This window comes from Prionailurus viverrinus, chromosome C2, assembly GCF_022837055.1.
Source record: "Prionailurus viverrinus isolate Anna chromosome C2, UM_Priviv_1.0, whole genome shotgun sequence".
Classification (NCBI taxonomy): Eukaryota; Metazoa; Chordata; class Mammalia; order Carnivora; family Felidae; genus Prionailurus; species Prionailurus viverrinus.
In genome coordinates, this window is record NC_062569.1 from 75,959,630 (window position 1) to 75,977,093 (window position 17,464).

At 44.9% G+C, this 17,464-nt stretch overlaps 1 protein-coding gene across 5 annotated transcripts in view; it reads right to left on the reverse strand.

Annotated features, from left to right (window-relative positions):
• Positions 1-17,464, reverse strand: part of ABCC5 (ATP binding cassette subfamily C member 5) — an 81,143-nt gene that overhangs the window by 24,010 nt on the left and 39,669 nt on the right. For all 5 annotated transcript variants that reach the window (XM_047873946.1, XM_047873948.1, XM_047873949.1 and 2 more), the window contains 10 exons: positions 16,927-17,283; positions 13,852-13,923; positions 11,570-11,694; positions 11,375-11,447; positions 8,294-8,497; positions 7,300-7,443; positions 4,850-4,952; positions 1,983-2,167; positions 1,453-1,599; positions 1,017-1,146 (listed from right to left, as the gene is read on the reverse strand). In XM_047873946.1, coding sequence (XP_047729902.1) covers positions 1,017-1,146; positions 1,453-1,599; positions 1,983-2,167; positions 4,850-4,952; positions 7,300-7,443; positions 8,294-8,497; positions 11,375-11,447; positions 11,570-11,694; positions 13,852-13,923; positions 16,927-17,283 — 1,540 coding nt within the window. The remainder of the gene's footprint in view (positions 1-1,016; positions 1,147-1,452; positions 1,600-1,982; positions 2,168-4,849; positions 4,953-7,299; positions 7,444-8,293; positions 8,498-11,374; positions 11,448-11,569; positions 11,695-13,851; positions 13,924-16,926; positions 17,284-17,464) is intronic.

Genomic DNA, 17,464 nt, shown 5'->3' on the forward strand with positions numbered 1-17,464 from the left:
CTCCTTTTAGTTATATCCTCTCCCAACTTTTTCTGTTTTTTTGTTTTGTTTTGTTTTTTTGTTTTTGGCTGGAGTATTTCATAAAAATCCCAGACATGTTGATATCACTGATTTTTTTCTTTCCATCTTTTCTCCGTGTGTGTGTGTGTGTGTGTGTATGTGTGTGTGTGTGTGTGTGTGTGTGTGTGTGTAGAAGAAATGGGATCGTGTCATGCATCAGTTCTGTATATTAGTGATGGTTCTGATCCCTTGTTACTTCTGGTCATAGCTTTACATTGGCTTATCAACATCTGAAACATGTCCTTGGAGGCAACACAGGGTGACAGTTAAAAGCATTAGCTCTAGGGTGAAAAGATCTGGGCTCAATTCCCAGTTTTGTTATCTAATAGCTGTGTAATCTTGGGCAAGATGTTTAACCTTTCTAGACATCAGTTTTCCCATATAGTCAGTGGATGAAGCAATACCCACCCCCCTAGGGCTACTCTGAAGATGAGGATAATCCATCTAAAACATTCAGTACACTGCTGGTTACACAGCAAGCCATCAATAAATATCAGGTGCCACTACTATTATTCTGGGCTATGAGAAGTATTTAAGCTCTGGTGCTGGCACAGCCCATGTGACATCCAGAAAACCTGCCAGAGGTTGTAGGTGTCCAGGAAGCAACACACTGCCCTCAAAGTAAACATGTTTTGGAATCTCAGATGCTCCCATCCAAAGCATTTATGCCAACTGAATCCTCAGAACTTATTTTCAGGTTTAATGAGATCAAATGAGAAGTTAGATGGCAGGTAAGAAATCAGATGGGTCCTTAGCCTAAGTACAAGTTGCAATCTGGAGAAAATGCCAAAACTAACATGTTCCTGGTGTGGACACCAGCACACCTGGTGAGAGCCCCTGTGCTCTCAGAATCTAAGGCTGGATAGATATGCACACCTGGTGAGCATCTAGAAGGCTGGAGAGCACAGGGAGCTGCAGCTTGGGCTCCAGAGCATAAAAGAAGAAGTGAGAAATACCTTCATCCATGTCTTTGGAAAACCTGTTGAGAATCCTCCCTGTGGGGGTGGTGTCAAAAAATTTCATAGGGCTTCGAAGGATCCTTCGGAAAAGTTCATCATGGAGCCGGGAAGAGGCTCGCAGTGTGCCCTAAAGAGCAGAGGACAAAGTGATCATGGCTCAGAGACCCAGGGACTCAGGCAGACTCAGTTCCTATTTATCCAGGTCACAACTCCACAGAACATCCACTCCCAAAGCTGGAGAAGGGCAAATGGTCATGGAGGAACGAGGTGGGTACTAAGAAAAGGCTGGGGCTAATGGGATACAGGTCATTTCAGCTAGGGCCATCTTGCTTCAGAGATGCTCCCCTGCTCAGAATTGACCTGAGAGAAGCCATGCCAAAGTCTGACCACGGAGTTACCAGGGAGAGGATGAGCAGAAGTCACCACTGCATACCTTGACAAAGACAACTCCTCGAATGGCTTTCAGGATCAGCATGACTGCCATGGAGAGGGCGTAGATGCTGGCATAGTACTGCATGAGAGGATTGTCCTTCATGCTGCTGCTCATAGAGGTCTTGTTCCCTTGTGTCACTGTGGTGTTCTGTTTGGAGGCAAGGCTGTGTGAGGCAAGACTCCTATGGACAGCAAAGAACTCCTACTCAGGGCCATTCTCAGTTCAAGGGGAGGTGCAGAATAATGACCATGGGATCTGGTTGTGGCAAACACAGGCAGGCTTTGGCCCCCACTTCTCTCTTTTCTAAATGAGGGCAGACAGCTTTCAGGTGTCCTATTGCTGCATGAGCTGGTTAGGGAGCAACTATCTTGTGAGGTTACATTAGGGACTCGTCTTTTTTATCCTGGGTAATCCTTGTTTATTGGTTCTTTCAATCAAAAACTGAGCAGTTTCCCCAAGAACACCCAGAGAATACAAAGAAATGGCCACATTATTAGACATATAATTTTCCCATTAATGAGTAACCTTACCCCACTTCCTTGCTTGATCCAGTAACTCAACCACCAATTGCTGAAAGCTGTGCTGCCCACATTCAGCATGAAAAGGGATATAATGACTAGGAATGCCAAGGGGCCCCCAGCAGCCTGGATGTAGACACCATATACTGACCAGGGCACTGAACCCTGCCCCTTTTCTTCCAGTTGCACCAGCTGCCCTAGGTAGGAAAAAACAAACAAACAAAAAAAACACCATAAACTCAGCAGAAAAAGGCTACTTTTCTAAAACTGAGTCACCTATAGAAGAGCAAAATCAAAGAAAACCAATAGTTTCACATAGCTCTAGATCAGAATTATTTCCTCCTTATTAGAATATTATTCCCTTTAACATTTACTAAGCACCTATTATCAACCGGGCCCCAGATGAGTCCCTGGAGCAGTAAAGAGGATTAAGACTATGTCCCTGCCCTTAAAATCTGGCTGAGGATCCTTCCACAGCCTGGTAGGACAGACGGATAAAACAAGCACATAATTATAATAAAATGTGCTAAATGCCATGTTAGAGACATATGCAGGGCAACATGGGAACATCCAGGTGTACCTAAACTATTTGGGGGAACTGTTTCAGGGAAGACTTTCTGTATGGTCTCAAAAGGTATGCCAGGTTTGACCAGGTGGGGAAAAGATGGGCACTGGCCCAGAGGTGGGAAAATAGCACAACCAAATCAGCCAAATCGGCAAGGCTAGAATATTAAGTGCAGCTAAGAGTAGCAGGAGATAAGGTTGATAGTAGGGAGGCCGTGGTCAGAGGATAAAGGCATTTGAACTTCATCCTTCAGATAAGAATTTCTCCCAGCAGGGCACCTGGGTGGCTCAGTCGGTTAAGCATCCCTGCATCCGGCTCTGTGCTGATAGTTCAGAGCCTGGAGCCTGTTTCAGATTCTGTGTCTCCCTCTCTCTCTTCCCCTCTCCCACTTGTACTCTATATCTGTCTCTCTCTCAAAAATAAACATAAAAAAAAATAATAAAAAAATAAAAAAATAATTTCTCCAGGTGCCTGGGTGGCTTAGTCGGTTAAGTGACCAACTTCAGCTCAGGTCATGATCTCTCAGTCTGTGAGTTCGAGCCCCGTGTCGGGCTCTGTGCTGACAGCTCAGAGCCTGGAGCCTGCTTTGGATTCTGTGTCTCCCTCTGTCTCTGCCCCTCCCCCACTCACACTCTGTTTCTGTCTCTCAAAAATGAATAAACGTTAAAAAAAAAAAAAAAAAACAACTTCTCAAGAGAATGGGCTACAGGTGTGTGGAGATTTGACTCCTGCCCAGGCTACGGATGGCCAGATCAGCCGCCTCAGGCAGCCAAGAAACCTCATCCTGTTGTCCCTGTACAAATAACAGCATTTTCTACGCATGCCCTATCAGGACAAGGATTAGGAAACACTGCTTTGAAATGGGAGGCTCCTGAAAAGACTTCCTGAGGGAAAGTGAGTTAGTTGGTCTCCTGTTTTTAACTAGATCTCTCAGCTGTCTGTATGGAGGACAGATTTAAAAGGAAGTAGCTATAATACTCTAGGTACAAGATGATAAAGGCCAGAACTAGGGCCGTGGCAATGGGGATGGAGTTTCAGGAGGTACATTCATTCAGACATGGTGATTGGCTGAGGAGGAGAGAAAAGTTCAACGGTCTCTCCTAGCGGCTCCCAGGGATCAGGTGACTGATGCTGGTGCACTAACACAGAGAAACAGCTCTACAAAAAGCCAGCGCCTCTATATCATGGTCAATGTTTAATTATCTTGGAGCAAGCCTCGTGTGCCTGGACTACTTGAAGAGTTATGAGTAACCAGGTCAGGGGCTCTGCAGATGAGAACAAATGTTCCCTAAGGGTATTCTGGGTTTTTTTAATACTGCCTATGGCAGGAACCAACAGATGACTCAGGCTTCTGTGCTATGTTTGCTTCCTGTGTAGAGGTATCTTACTTAAACCACACCCCAATTCAAAGTCTCATACATGGTTTATGAAAAGGAAGAAAAGCTCCAGAGTGTACTAAATCAGGGTGGTTAACTCCCAACACCAAACATCCACAGCTTTAAGAACAAGGAAGTGAAAACGGGCCAGGGCCAAAGCACAAGCAAACCCAGGGAAGGTCCTGGATTCAGAACACTAGGTGACATGATGACACAACAAAACCAGAGCTTTAAAACAGACACATTCCTTTCTTTCCTTTCTTATTGGTAAACTGATATGCAGCTTGAAATTCACAAAGGTGAAAGAAAAGACCTAAGGTATTGTAAATAGCTTTCCTAACTCTCAATATTTGTTTTATTGCTAAGATAAAGGATTTAAAAAACAAACAAACAAACAAAACAAGACTCCCCAGGACTTGTTTCCCCAGGACTCCCCCTGGGGAAAGTGCAACAGGAAAAACCTACGCTATCAACTCTTCACCACAGCCCAGCTGCAGCCTTGTCAGAAAAAGCCAGGAGTGTATCATCCTAACGAGGGGGCTACTGAGGATACAGGCACTGCTGGTGCTGGAACATCTCTGCCTAGACTGGCACTGACTTCTAAAGAGCAGAGGTGAATTGCAGGAGGAAGGGTGTATCTCTAGCCATTATTCCATTTTTCCTCACTCAAGATGACTCAGCTGATTGTTGACACCTGACCCACACTGCAGAGACAGGAGGCAGAGGATTAAAGGTCCTTCTTCCTGCTTTGGTCTGTTTAAGCAAACAGAGGGTGCACCTCATGATCTCCCAATATTCTGTAAGACTTTGTTATTCCAGAGGTAAAAGGCCAGAGACTCTAGAACACACAATGCTGTCAAACATTATGAATCACTACTTGGCATAAAGTTCCTAATAAACTTTAATGACAAATCTAAGAGGTCAGAAAAGGTCATTACCTTCCTCTGGCTTCGCTGCTTTCTCCTTCTTTACTGATCCTGTTTTAGGACCCTTGTCTTGTGATTTCTTCTGTGAACCGCTGGTTTCTTTTTTTGAATTAATCTAATAAAAAAAAAAAAGTGTCTCCAGTTACAAGGCAGCCATTCAGACAAAGGTCCATAGGACATACTCGAGAATTCATCTGGCAAGCTGCTGCTACTCTTGAGAATACATCAAAACCTCTCAAAAGGGCCACCTATTCTCATTTCTTGTGCTTCCTCAACTCCTTCAATCTTTGAGATCTGGGTTCCTACCCTTGTCATTCCATTGACATTGCTCTCCCCAATGTTCTCAGCCACTCCAACTTGCCCAAAGTATTAGGGCTGGGGTCATTTCCATTCCTCTCACCTCTTATCTCCACATTACTAAATCAAATCATAGATCTGATCATTTCCCACTGCTACTACAGGATAAAATCAAACTTCTCAGCCTGATCTTGCAAAACCTCCATATTCTCACCCCAGCCTAACTCTACATGTTTCTCTCCCATTCCCATGGCTTCTACTCTACAGCCACATTGGATTTCATACCATTCCTCACACCACACTGCCATTCTCTACTTCTGGACCTTTGTCCACAAGGGTTTTTCACTTGGAATACCTCTCCCCTCATCCCAACTCAGTTAGTTGTTCCCATTCAGAGGGATTCAAATCTTATATCCTCCCTGAGACAACTTAGACTCCTCCAGAAGAGAGCTCACCCCTCCCCTGTTCTCCCAGGCACTTGTTCTCCCAGGCATGCTGCTGTAGATGTGACCTGGTATTACAGTTCCCTGTAAGAGCATAAGAGCATTGATCTTTCCTAGGAGAATGTCAGTCCCTCAGGGATGGAGAGGATGTCGGACTCATGGTGATAACCAACGTTCACAGGGCCGAGCTCTAAGCACTGTCCATAATAGGGCACAAATGGACTTAATATAAACACTCATCAGGGGCACCTGGGTAGCTCAGTGGGTTAAGCGTCTGACTCTTGGTTTTGGCTCAGGTCATGATCTCATGGCTCATGAGCTTGAGCCCCCATTGGGCTCCTCACATCGGGCTCCATGCTGGCAGTGTGGGGCCTGCTTGGGAATCCCTCTCTCTCTGCACCTCCCCTGCTTGTGTGTATGCTCTCTCTCTCTCTCTCTCTCTCTCTCTCTGAAAATAATAAACTTGAAGAAAAAAAAAGAAAAAAAAATGAGGAAACTGAAGCTCAGGAAAGTTAAGTGACATATTGGAAGTATGTTCTCTTTGCTGCAATACACTCTCAATATTCTTTTATTCCTCAGACATTTCCTATTTTAACTTCTCTCCCTCTCATTTTCCCCTCCATGTCTACAGGAAGGAGGAAAACTTCTGAAGAGTCTAAAGATACCCTAAGACTCATAAGGAGAGATCATAAAATCCAAATCTAGATTCTGGCATCTCTATAGAAGTTCCTGGTGACACTCTGAAATGCTTGAGTTATCCCCAGAGGCCTAAAATACATTGGTCACGAACAATTAGTTGTTCTGTATCTGAAATCAAAGAGGATGACACCCAAAGACTGAAATAGGACTCCCAGAAAAGGCCCTAATAACTCTGCTTTTATCATGCATAGACATCAAAATGGTAGCTAAGAAGTTGCTTTTAGGCTAGCCTGAGTGCACCCCCAGGACCCAAAGTGACCACAGAATAAGGAGTTCAATATGAAAGCAGGTTGGTAAGAAGGACAAACAACGTCTTTGGTGTTTGCCTAACTTGGAGCCCGGAGTAAAGCCATGGAAAGCCGCCATCTTTCTGTGCTGCCACAGGAGGCAGGGTAGCAAGGCAGAAACAGCACCGTGGAGTCAAATCACCCCCTTGTTAGTGAGCTGCTTAACTTTTCAGATCTTCCATTCCCTCAGCTGTAAAAGTGGGGGATAATCCCCTTTTGCCACAGAGTTCTATTAAAATGACTAAATGGGATGACATCTATAATGTGTCTAATCCAGTAATTGGGACACAGTAGGTGTGAGTTAGTGAGTGCCAAGTCAGCAGTCAAAGCACCACGGATCATTTTCAAATGTATGCAATATTTAATTTCTCTTCCCTCACTCCTTATTCTCTCTTGTTTATTTAAAAAGGAGCTCCATAATGCTTCAATCAGGATTGGTCGCGTTTATGAAGCTAAGTTATGACTGAACAACACTGAGCCCATATATCCATCTCCCTGTCATTGCCTTATTAATAAGTTCTCAGTGGCAGAAGACACTGGCTCACCAGCCACATAATCCTGCTCTTCTAGAGTAGAAACAGTATGTGAACCAGCACAGCAGTCTGGTCACCAGAAAATAGGGCCCCTTCCAATAAGACAGACACTGAGTTCAGCTGAGATCTCTCCATCAATCACTATGGTCGTGTCTCCCTTGCTAGAAAAGAGGGGGCACACACAAACACCATGAGAATCTTACCTCAACTGGGGGTGTCTCTCCCAGCAACAGGTTATTAAAAATGGTAGCATAATCACCATTTAAATTCATCAGCTCCTCATGGGTGCCTCTTTCTGTAATACAGCCCTCTTTCATGAAGATCACTTCATCACAATCAGCCAGGTACTGGGGACAAAGGCAGGGACAACACAGTGTTGCTGAGATTTGTGCAAATACATTCAATACCTATACCTTAGTTCAGAGGTTCTTAGCTGGAGGCAATGGAGCCTCTCGGGGGACATCTGGCAATATCTGGAAACCTTTCTGGTTGCCACAACTGGGGGCAGGGTACTGCTGTTATCTAGTGGATAGAGGCCAGGAGCTCTCTGGGCCCAAATGTCAATAGTACCAAGAGCGAGAGAACCCTTGCTTTAGTTTATTGTGGCTTGTGACGTAGTTCAAAAAACATCTCCCATTTTTGGCATAAATCTGCTGATGGAGCCACATAAGCCTTGCATTAAACTTCACACCCTTTTGTTGCACTCAGAAGTGCATACAATTACAGACTTTCTGTTGCAGAATGGGGGATTAGCCCCCTAAACTTGACGACATATGCAAAGCAGATGGCAACATCCTGGAGCTGCTCTCCAAAGTGGCTGCTTGTCTTGGAATGACAGAGGGAGAAGAGCTTGTTTTCCTTAAACAGTTCCCACTTGCATACAGATATTAACACAAGCTTTCCAAACTATCTCATACCCAAACTCCAGGTTTAGCCTACTCCTCTTAGCCCTTTTACTTACTGATTTACATGCAAAAGCTAACATGCTCCAAGGATCTCTAATTCAGATGGCCATCTGGTACACCAGTACAATGAGTTTTATTGGTACATTGGGCCAGGAGCTATTTGCTGAGGAAATAAACACTGATGACTCCAGGAACCTCTAAGGAGTCCCGTGAAGGTACCTGGACCAGGCCCACCTCCCTGTTTCTAATTTTCCAAGCCAAGGTGGGCAGCCTGAGGAAGAATGCTCCATACCTGTAACTGGTGGGTAACAAACAGAACTGTCTTAGACTTTAAGTGCTTCTGGATAGCACTGTTGAAGATGTGGTTGCCCACATGGGCATCTAAGGCACTGAGGGGATCATCCAGGATGTAGATGTCCCGGTCACTATACAAGGCCCGGGCAAGGCTGATCCTTTGGCGCTGTCCTCCACTCAGGTTCGCTCCTCGCTCGCCAATCTACAGGAGTCCAGAAAGCATAGTGAAACGTCCAGTTCAAGTCCAGTACCTTACTTAGTGATCACCCCAGTCACTGCTCCTCTGTTCCATCCATACCAGCTGCTTCTACTGAATTCCCCACCTGGATGAACTGCAACTCTTGATCCTCCAGGCCCCACACCAGAACCGGGGAAGCCAGCCCAGAGGAAGACAACTCTTCCTCTCCCATAACCAACTGGTTACTACTCAACCTTACTACCTCTGGCTTTACACTCCCCCTTGACATACCATCCCAATCCATTATCTATGGGCAGAAAGATCTTTCCAAAACACAAAGCTGACCATGCCCCACTCTCGCTTAAAACTCCCTTTCAAGGGGCGCCTGGGTGACTCAGTCAGTTAAGTGTCAGACTTCAGCTCAGGCCATGATCTCACAGTCTGTGGGTTCAGGCCCCGTGTTGGGCTCTGTGCTGACAGCTCAGAGCCTGGAGACTACCTCAAATTCTGTGTCTCCCTCTCTCTCTACTCCTCCCCTGCTCACTCTCTGTCTCTGTCTCTCTCTCACTAAAATAAATAAACATTAAGGGGGGCGCCTGGGTGGCGCAGTCGGTTAAGCATCCAACTTCAGCCAGGTCACGATCTCGCAGTCGGTGAGTTCGAGCCCCGCGTCAGGCTCTGGGCTGATGGCTCAGAGCCTGGAGCCTGTTTCTGATTCTGTGTCTCCCTCTTTCTCTGCCCCTCCCCCGTTCATGCTCTGTCTCTCTCTGTCCCAAAAATAAGTAAACGTTGAAAAAATAAATAAATAAATAAACATTAAAAGAAAAGAAAAACCTCTTTTTCAAGAGCCCTAAGAAATAAAATCTAAACAAACATGTCACAGAAGGCAGGCCCTTTGCCACCTGGCTCCACCGCCAACCCTCTCTTCTACTCTCTGGGATCTAAGCCATTTTAAATTGCGTGTGTATCTGAACCCTCACGACTACTGTCATGCCTTTTCTGTTACCATATCTGCTCAGTTCTGACATCCTCTCCTCTGTGAAACATCTCCCACCCTCTTCTCTACTACTACCCAAAAAGGGGGTGACTTTTTTCTTTTTTTAATTAAAAAAAATTGTTTTAAGTTTTGAAAGGGGACTCTTTCATCAGCTTATTTTGTGCCTATTCAAGTATCTCATCCTCCCAGCTATAAGCTTTTTGAGGGTATAGATCATTCTCTTATTGCTTTAATTCCCCAGTGCCCAGCTGTTTCTGTCTATGTAGCTGGCACATGAACACGTGAATAAATCAATTGTCAAATGGTAACTGGCTCTGTACTTAAAAAACCATTCATTGAATTCAGAGGTTTCAAATTTGAGCATGTATCAGATCACCTGCAGGGCTTGTTAAAACAGATGGTTGGACCCTGCGCCTATGATTCAGTAGGCGTGGGGTGAGGTGTAAGAATCTGCATTGCTAACAAGTTCCCAGTAACACTGCTGCTGCTGATCCACTATGAATCTGGGAACTAAGATTTGAGTACCAGTGAACTAAAGAAACCATTCTGGTTTGAAGGATTTAACTTAAGTCAGATGAAAAAAAGTGCAGGCCCCAAAGACCTCCAGGGTAGGTCATGGGAGACAAATATCAACAGGGAAGGACACAAGCCAGTTCCAAAGACTCACCTCTGCAAACTGCTCCAGGGCAGAGAGCCAAAGAAAGAGGCCTTTGTGCTAAGGCCTCTTTCTTTCTAATTGAAAAGGGCTCTCTGCAGACTGTATATCAGTAAGGATATACAGGACTCTGGTCGACAGAATGAAGTTCAGAGAAGCTCGACAAGCACATGCTTGACTTAGGGTTTTTTAAATGAATAGTGTGGAAAACATGAACTCTGAACCAACAATGGGATTTTGTTTAAAATTTGTATGACATACAGAATGGCTAAAATTAACAACCCAGGCAATGACAGATGTTAGCGAGGAAGCAGAGAAAGGGGAACCATTTTGGCACTGCTGGTGAGAACGGAAACTGGTGCAGCCACTCTGGAAAACAGGATGGAGGTTCCTCAAAAAATTGCACAATCCAGCAATTGCACTACTAGGTATTTATCCAAAAGATACAAAAATGCTGATTTGAAAGGGCACATGCACCCCAATGTTTATAGCAGCACTACCCAGAATATGAAAAGAGCCCAAATGTCCATTGACTGATGAACAGGTAAAGAAGATGTATATATAATATACATATACAATGGAATACTACTCGGTGATCAAAAAGAATGAAATCTTGCCATCTGCAACAATGTGGATGGAACTAGAGGGTATTATGCTGAGCGAAATAAGTCAGAGAAAGATATCATATGATTTCACTCATAAGTGGAATTTGAGAAATGCAACATATGAATATAGGAGAAGGGAAGCAAAACTAAGATAAAAACAGAGAGGGAGACAAACCATACAGACTCTTAAATACAGAGAACTGAGGGTTGCTGGCGGGGTATTAGGTGGGGGGATGGGCTAAATGGGCGATGGGCATTAAGGAGGGCACTTGTGGGGATGAGCACTGGGTGTTATATGGAAGTGATGAATCACTAAATTCTACTCCTGAAACCATTATTACACTACATGTTAACTAACTTGGATTTAAATAAAAAATAAATAAATAAAATGATATGCAGATAGGGAAAAAATTCAAATGACATATAAAATATTTATACGTTTAAAACAAGTAGTGTTGATAACCCCTCCCTAAGGAACACATGCTTTCCTAACATAAAGTTTCAATGAAAGCAAAACTCCCTGTGTGGGTACTCCTGCATTTAAGATGCATTACTAGTAGATGGTTCTGGCACAGCCCCGCAACCCATCTTCCAGAATCCTCTCTGTTAAACACATTGCCCCAACAGGGGCAGAAGGCCTGTACCTCAGTCAGGTCACTGTTGGGAAGAATGGCCAGGTCAGGCCTCAGGCAGCAGCTGTTGAGCACAGAGTTGTATCTGAAGGACATAAAGAGACTAAGCATCAGGGACATGTTTGGAGTAGAGCCTGCTGCCTTGGGCTGCCTTGAGTCTCACACGGCCAAGATGGGAAAGCATGAGAGAAACCAAACATTCCTTGCCTTTCTTCATCAAATTCCTTCCCAAAGAGGATGTTGTCTCTCAGAGTGGCATTGAGGATCCAGGCCTGCTGGGCCACATAAGCGAAGGTTCCACTGACTGCAATGCTGCCCTCTAGAAGTGTCATCTAGGGAGACAGACACCATCCAATGGCATCATGATGCAAAAACACCACCCTAAGCCAACAGAACCCCCCACATTGCACAATGGAGTTCAAAGTTTTGGCAATCTTCTTGGATGCTTTTGGACCCAAATCCAGACCTCACCTTTGTTCCACAGAGAGAGCTACAGCAGCAAAGAAAATCAAAGTTCTCCTTGCTTATGTGTGATGGGAACCCAGCATAACCCATGACCTGAATGAACAAACACTTCATTCAGCAACCCGTAAGCTACTCGATATCCTGTCTCCCTAACTGAAAACTGTTTTAACTAAGGGAAGCACTAGAGTGGAAGGTCCTTTCAGAATTCCCCTGGGGAGGATGCTGTAAGGATTTAGAGCTAGTCCCTGCCTCAAGACCGGGGCAGGCCAATTCATCTATAAAATTAATTACTCCAGGCTGTTGGCTAAACCAGCTGCTTCTGTAAAATGAGGACCAAAAGGAAAAAAATTTGTTAGACATGAACTAGTATTGCAGAGTATCCATACGATGAGGATGGACCCTCTCGTTCAACACGAAGGCACTGCATGATGAGCCATGTGTTTCGAGTTGTGTTTTCACTCACAGTGATTGATATGATTTATCCATTTTATCCTCTTTCGGGGTTCCTTTTGGGACTGGCAGTAGACATCTGTCTTGAGTTAGGGATGTTATAGCTTGAAACAAAGGTTCATTAGCCAGCCTGCACATCGAAGCTTGTCCTCTCAGACACTGTTAGCAGACAGTGTATGGAGAGAGGTGCACCCACCACAGACCATAACAGTGGTATTAACTGCCCAGAAACTGGTAAGCATGCCGCTATGCACCCAAAGTGTTCCGAAACCCACGGAGGGTCTACCGCAGAAACTCCACACCCACACTGCGGACTGCCAACACAGAGTTCAACTCCAAAGAATCCAGGGCCACCAGCTTTACCAGCCTCCCTGTCAAAGAGATCGCTGTCAGAGATTTGTTCTAAAAGCAAAGCCCCACTCTGCTTTCAACCTAACCACCACCCACTCAACACCACTGCCTCCTGCCCCCTTCATTTCCTCTGTGTCTCTCATCATTGACCCTTAAATCTGACCCCTAAGTTATCAGAACATCTAGGAGAGGTTTTGGCTTTTTACAAAGACCAAGGGCTGAGCCTAATCAGTAGAGTCTCATACAGCAGAGGGGTGAGAGGGTTGTCATTCCAGATGATGTGAACGCAGCCTTCCTCAGACCACACTAGGTACCACGGCTCTCGAGGAGAGCCACGCTCTACCAACTGTGACAGTGACACTCAACAAGACAAAATATTCCATAATTGGACGCTACAAAACACTCTTCCCCAACTCCATCTCACATGAGTTTAATCTCCTCAATATGGATAAATAACTCATTGGACCTCATTCACCTGCGGGTCAGAATAAGCTCAAGTTTATCCTTATCTCAACCTTGTAAGTCAAGCTGGTTCAATTCAAGATTAAAAGCAGGTGGAAGCACCTTGTGTTTTTTCCCTATTATTTGGTTTTAAAACACGGTAAAAGATAATTTGCCTTAGCTGGATGACCTTTTCCCCTGACAGCCCTGGGCTGGCCTCTCGGTATACCATTCACTCTCTGCCCTGGGCTATGCTTGTGGGTCTGGAAGGCATAGCTCCTCAACTAGACCACCAGCTCCTTGAGGGCATAATTCTTTCCACAGTTAGGTTGAAAAAGGAGTGCGGCTTTGCTTCTAGATCAAATCCTGATATCAATCTCTCTGACAGGGAGTCCGGTAAGGCTGGTCTGCCCAGTTTCTTCAGCTTGTGGGCAGTATTCGGTTTGTTCACCTCTTATATCTGACATCTCCCAACACACCATCTGGCATCATATGCCACTTAATAAATACATGCCGAGTAAAAGAAGGCAGGAGAAATAGAGGACTCCAGCTAGACATCAACCAGTCATTCGTCAGGCGTGCACTGAGCCCGCTTCCAGATGCAACACCATTAAGGGGTGGAAATGTGGGGGTGGGGGCAGAGGGCATAACGCAGACCAAGGGTTCATTTTGTTTCTGCCTTTCCTCTCTTCGAGAAAAGTAGTTCATTTTCCCCAAGACTCTTGTTAAGCCAATTCCAGAGAAAGAAGCAGAAAATGCCAAGGACAATAACAAAATATTACCTGGCCTAAAATGGCTGAAATGAGAGAGGTTTTTCCACTTCCCACACTGCCACAGATTCCAACCAGTTTACCCTGCACAAAGCACACAGAGAAAGGAGGGTCATTACAGGACCACTGACCACTTATCTCTAGGGACTGCTGATTTCTTCAAGGAAAAAGACATTAACGACAGGCCAACAATATGGGAACTATCATCCTGATGACTCTGCATGTCACTTACCTCTGTTTCCTCCCTGTCAGCCACCTACTTCCTAGGGTTTCTGTGGGGATACACGGAGGTAACAGATGTGTAAGCCTTTTAGAAAAATTAAATATGCCGCACACATGAAGGTCTCCCACATCACTTTTAGAAAGGCTCAGCCTCTTTCCTACTTTTTTTGGCAACCCATGTTTTTTGATTATTTTTGCTGTTGTTTTGGAAATAAGGGCAGGACTCTTAAAAAATTATTTTGTTGATTTTCATTTTATACGATTTTTTTCCTCTAGGGTCTATAAATTATTTTCAATAAAAACTATGTGCACTGTTGTTTCCATTTTTCTACAAAACATTTCCAAGAATCTGAATATTGATACCATCAATCCCACTTAAAAATGGGGGGAAAAAAGCCTGTGATGAACTGAATATCCTAAGGCAAAATAATGAATTCTCTTGACAGGTGGTGCTAAAAGTTTTCAAGGGCAGACTGGTGATTTTGAAAAGGTCACTTATTTAGCAAACCTGCATCAGCTCAAGCCTCGCAGCAAAGGAAAGAAGAGTGGTATGTAGAAGAACAGGGATTCTGGAGGCAGACAGGTCTCGCTGTGAACCCCAGCTCCATTAGAACCTGCCAAGTGTGTGATCGACGTCTGGTTACTTACACTAACACCGTCTGTCTCTCACTAGGCTTTGAGCAACTGGAGGAAAGGCGTTAACTTTGTAGAACCAAGTACTTTGTACAACCAAAGTATCTTTGTCTCAGACAAAGTATGTTGGACAAAGTTTTTGACGCTGTCCTGGAGTTTGAAAGATTACAGCCTAGTGGTCATGAGGAGACCAAGTCACGGGTTCAATCAATCTCTGCTCAAGTCAATTAGGTTTACACAAACAAAACCCTGTTCCCAAGACTAAATGGCGACTAACAGAGATATCAACAAGGAAGTGCACGCCCGGGGTGCAGACAAATATTAACTTCCCTTCCCCTCCCTGAAGAGGGGGGCCGGAAGAATTAAGGTATCCCTCTCCAAATAGCTAAAGGTCTGTCATGTGAAAGTGGGCTCTAAAAGGGCAGAATGAAGATCGAAAGAAAGTAGAAGAGTACATTTCAGCTGAATATAAGGAGTAATCCTCTAATAGGGCTGTTTGGAAATGTAACAGAGCTGCCGCACTAATCAAAATCATTATTAAATGAGAAGTCTGTTGTCAAGAGTTAACTGAAGTAAAGAACTGATGTCAGTGGCCTCCAGTGATAAACTACACTAGTGGTTTCAGGTGTTTTCACTAAGGACCATCTCCTGCTCTTGTTTATATCTTTCAAGAGCTGGGAGCCTTTTGTTCTCAGAGTCTATCTCTGGGTCTGTGTAGCATACGTTAGTCGGTGGCTGACTTTGATACACACTGCATTAAAACCCACTGCTCCCCACCTCCAGTTATGTAGGTAAAGTCTCACCACCACCCCTGGTCCAAGAGACACTTCTGGGTTAACTGGTCTCCTTTCTTGTTTCCCTACACACTCTTTTGACTCCAGAGGCTAAAATATTTCTCTTCATACATGAGTCAGATCATATCATTCTTCTCCAAAGCCTCCAATGGATTCTCTCCCACTCAGAGTAAAGCCAAAGTCCTGTAAGGAGGCTCAGACACCCCAGCTGCCTCTCTGCCCTCAGCATCTACTATTTTCTCCTGTGCCACTCAGTACACTGCAGACTCAGGGCCTTTGTGCTTCTGTTCCTTCTGCCTGGAATGTTCTTCTTCCTCCAGATATCCATATGGCTCAGTCCGCCACCTCCCTCCTGCCTTTTGCTCATATATTAGTTTTTAAATGAGGCCTTCCCTCAGGCAGGCTGTTAAAATCGTAACCACACCTGCTCCAGGCCCCAGCACTCACAATCTTCCTCACACAGCCTTTATCACCACCTGACATACCATGTATTTTACTTGTTTATTATCTGTCTTTGCCCACTAAAACATAAGCTCCAAGAGCACAGGGACTTTTGTTGGTTTGGTTTTCCACTGCTATAGCCCCAGCCCCACAACAGTGTCTGGCAGAAGGCTGGCACTCAAAAAAATGGCTGATGAATGTATGTATGTGTATATATATGTATGTAATATATGTATGTACATACACACACACACACACACACACACACATCTCAGACCCTCTAAATGGTGCACCCTTCAATATGGTGCTGGTGGGAACCAGTCATAGACTGTATTTGCAGAGCCCTGAAGTGGAGTCTGTTCCAGCCACTCTGTGCAGGAACCGCTCTGAGAGACTCTAGTCCTGTGCTACCTGGGCTGTGACATCATACACCATAATGATCCTTCATTTACATTAAAAATAAACAATTACAGAATCAATACGTTGTATGCCTGAAACTAATTTAACATTGGCTGTTAATTATACTTCTGTAAGGGTATACAAATAGATAAAAAATTACAATAGATTTGTCACTAATAGTAGCACTGAGAGTTCTTCCTATGGGCCAGGTTCTGTGCTATGCACAGCTTGGTGGTAATGAGAAGCTCACCCAGAGTTATAATAACCAGAAATAATTATTACAGCTCACACACAACTCTAACAACTAGAATCTATTCAGAGCAAGATCTTGGAAAATCCACTTGAATGCTTCATTTCCTTGCTTGCAAAATGAGCATCTCATGAGATCAGTTGATATTAATTTCTATTGTTAGATGCCTAAATATGCCTTTGTAGAGTTGGAGCTGGCCAGATTTGCTCTTTAGCTCAAAATGAGTCCCCAGCCACAGAGGACTTTGCTATAAGGAAAGCAGCTGCCTACTCCGGCCGGAAGAGACACCCGTAGACACCTGCAGATGGACGGAGCGCAGGTGGGGAACGGGGGAGGCGGAGGGCTTACCTCTTCGATCTCCAGGTCGATGTTGTACAGGGTCCTCTGCAAGCGGAGGATCCCCAGGTGGATGTGCTTGCCCTCCTCCTCCTCAGGACTGGGCCTCTCATCGCTGTCCAAGAGGAGGTGGCCTTTCTGCTCTGCCAGTACCGCCTGCTGCTCAGTGCGCTGCAGCTGTCTCACCTTCTCTTTCTTGCCCCTGGCAGCCCTCTTGTCTTTTTTCGTTTTGGGGGTCAGCTTGGGTGAGTTCTGGACACTGCAGTGGGAGGAGTCCCATGCCAAGGTGGCATTTCTCACCTCTATCTTGATGTGAGGGCTGGCTGGTTTTTTCTTTATCATGTGAACCTCTTCCATCAGAAACAAACTCTGATAGGAGTTGTGAGAGAGGTGCAAAGATGAGACACTGGATCAAGACCAGGGGGACAAGCCTAGGGCGCACACTCACGTAGCAAAACACATCAGGCTATACAGTGGAAGGAAGCTGAAGGGCAAAAGGTAGCTCATTAGTGTAGCCCAGCCTCAGGCCCATCGAGAGGTCACAGGGGTG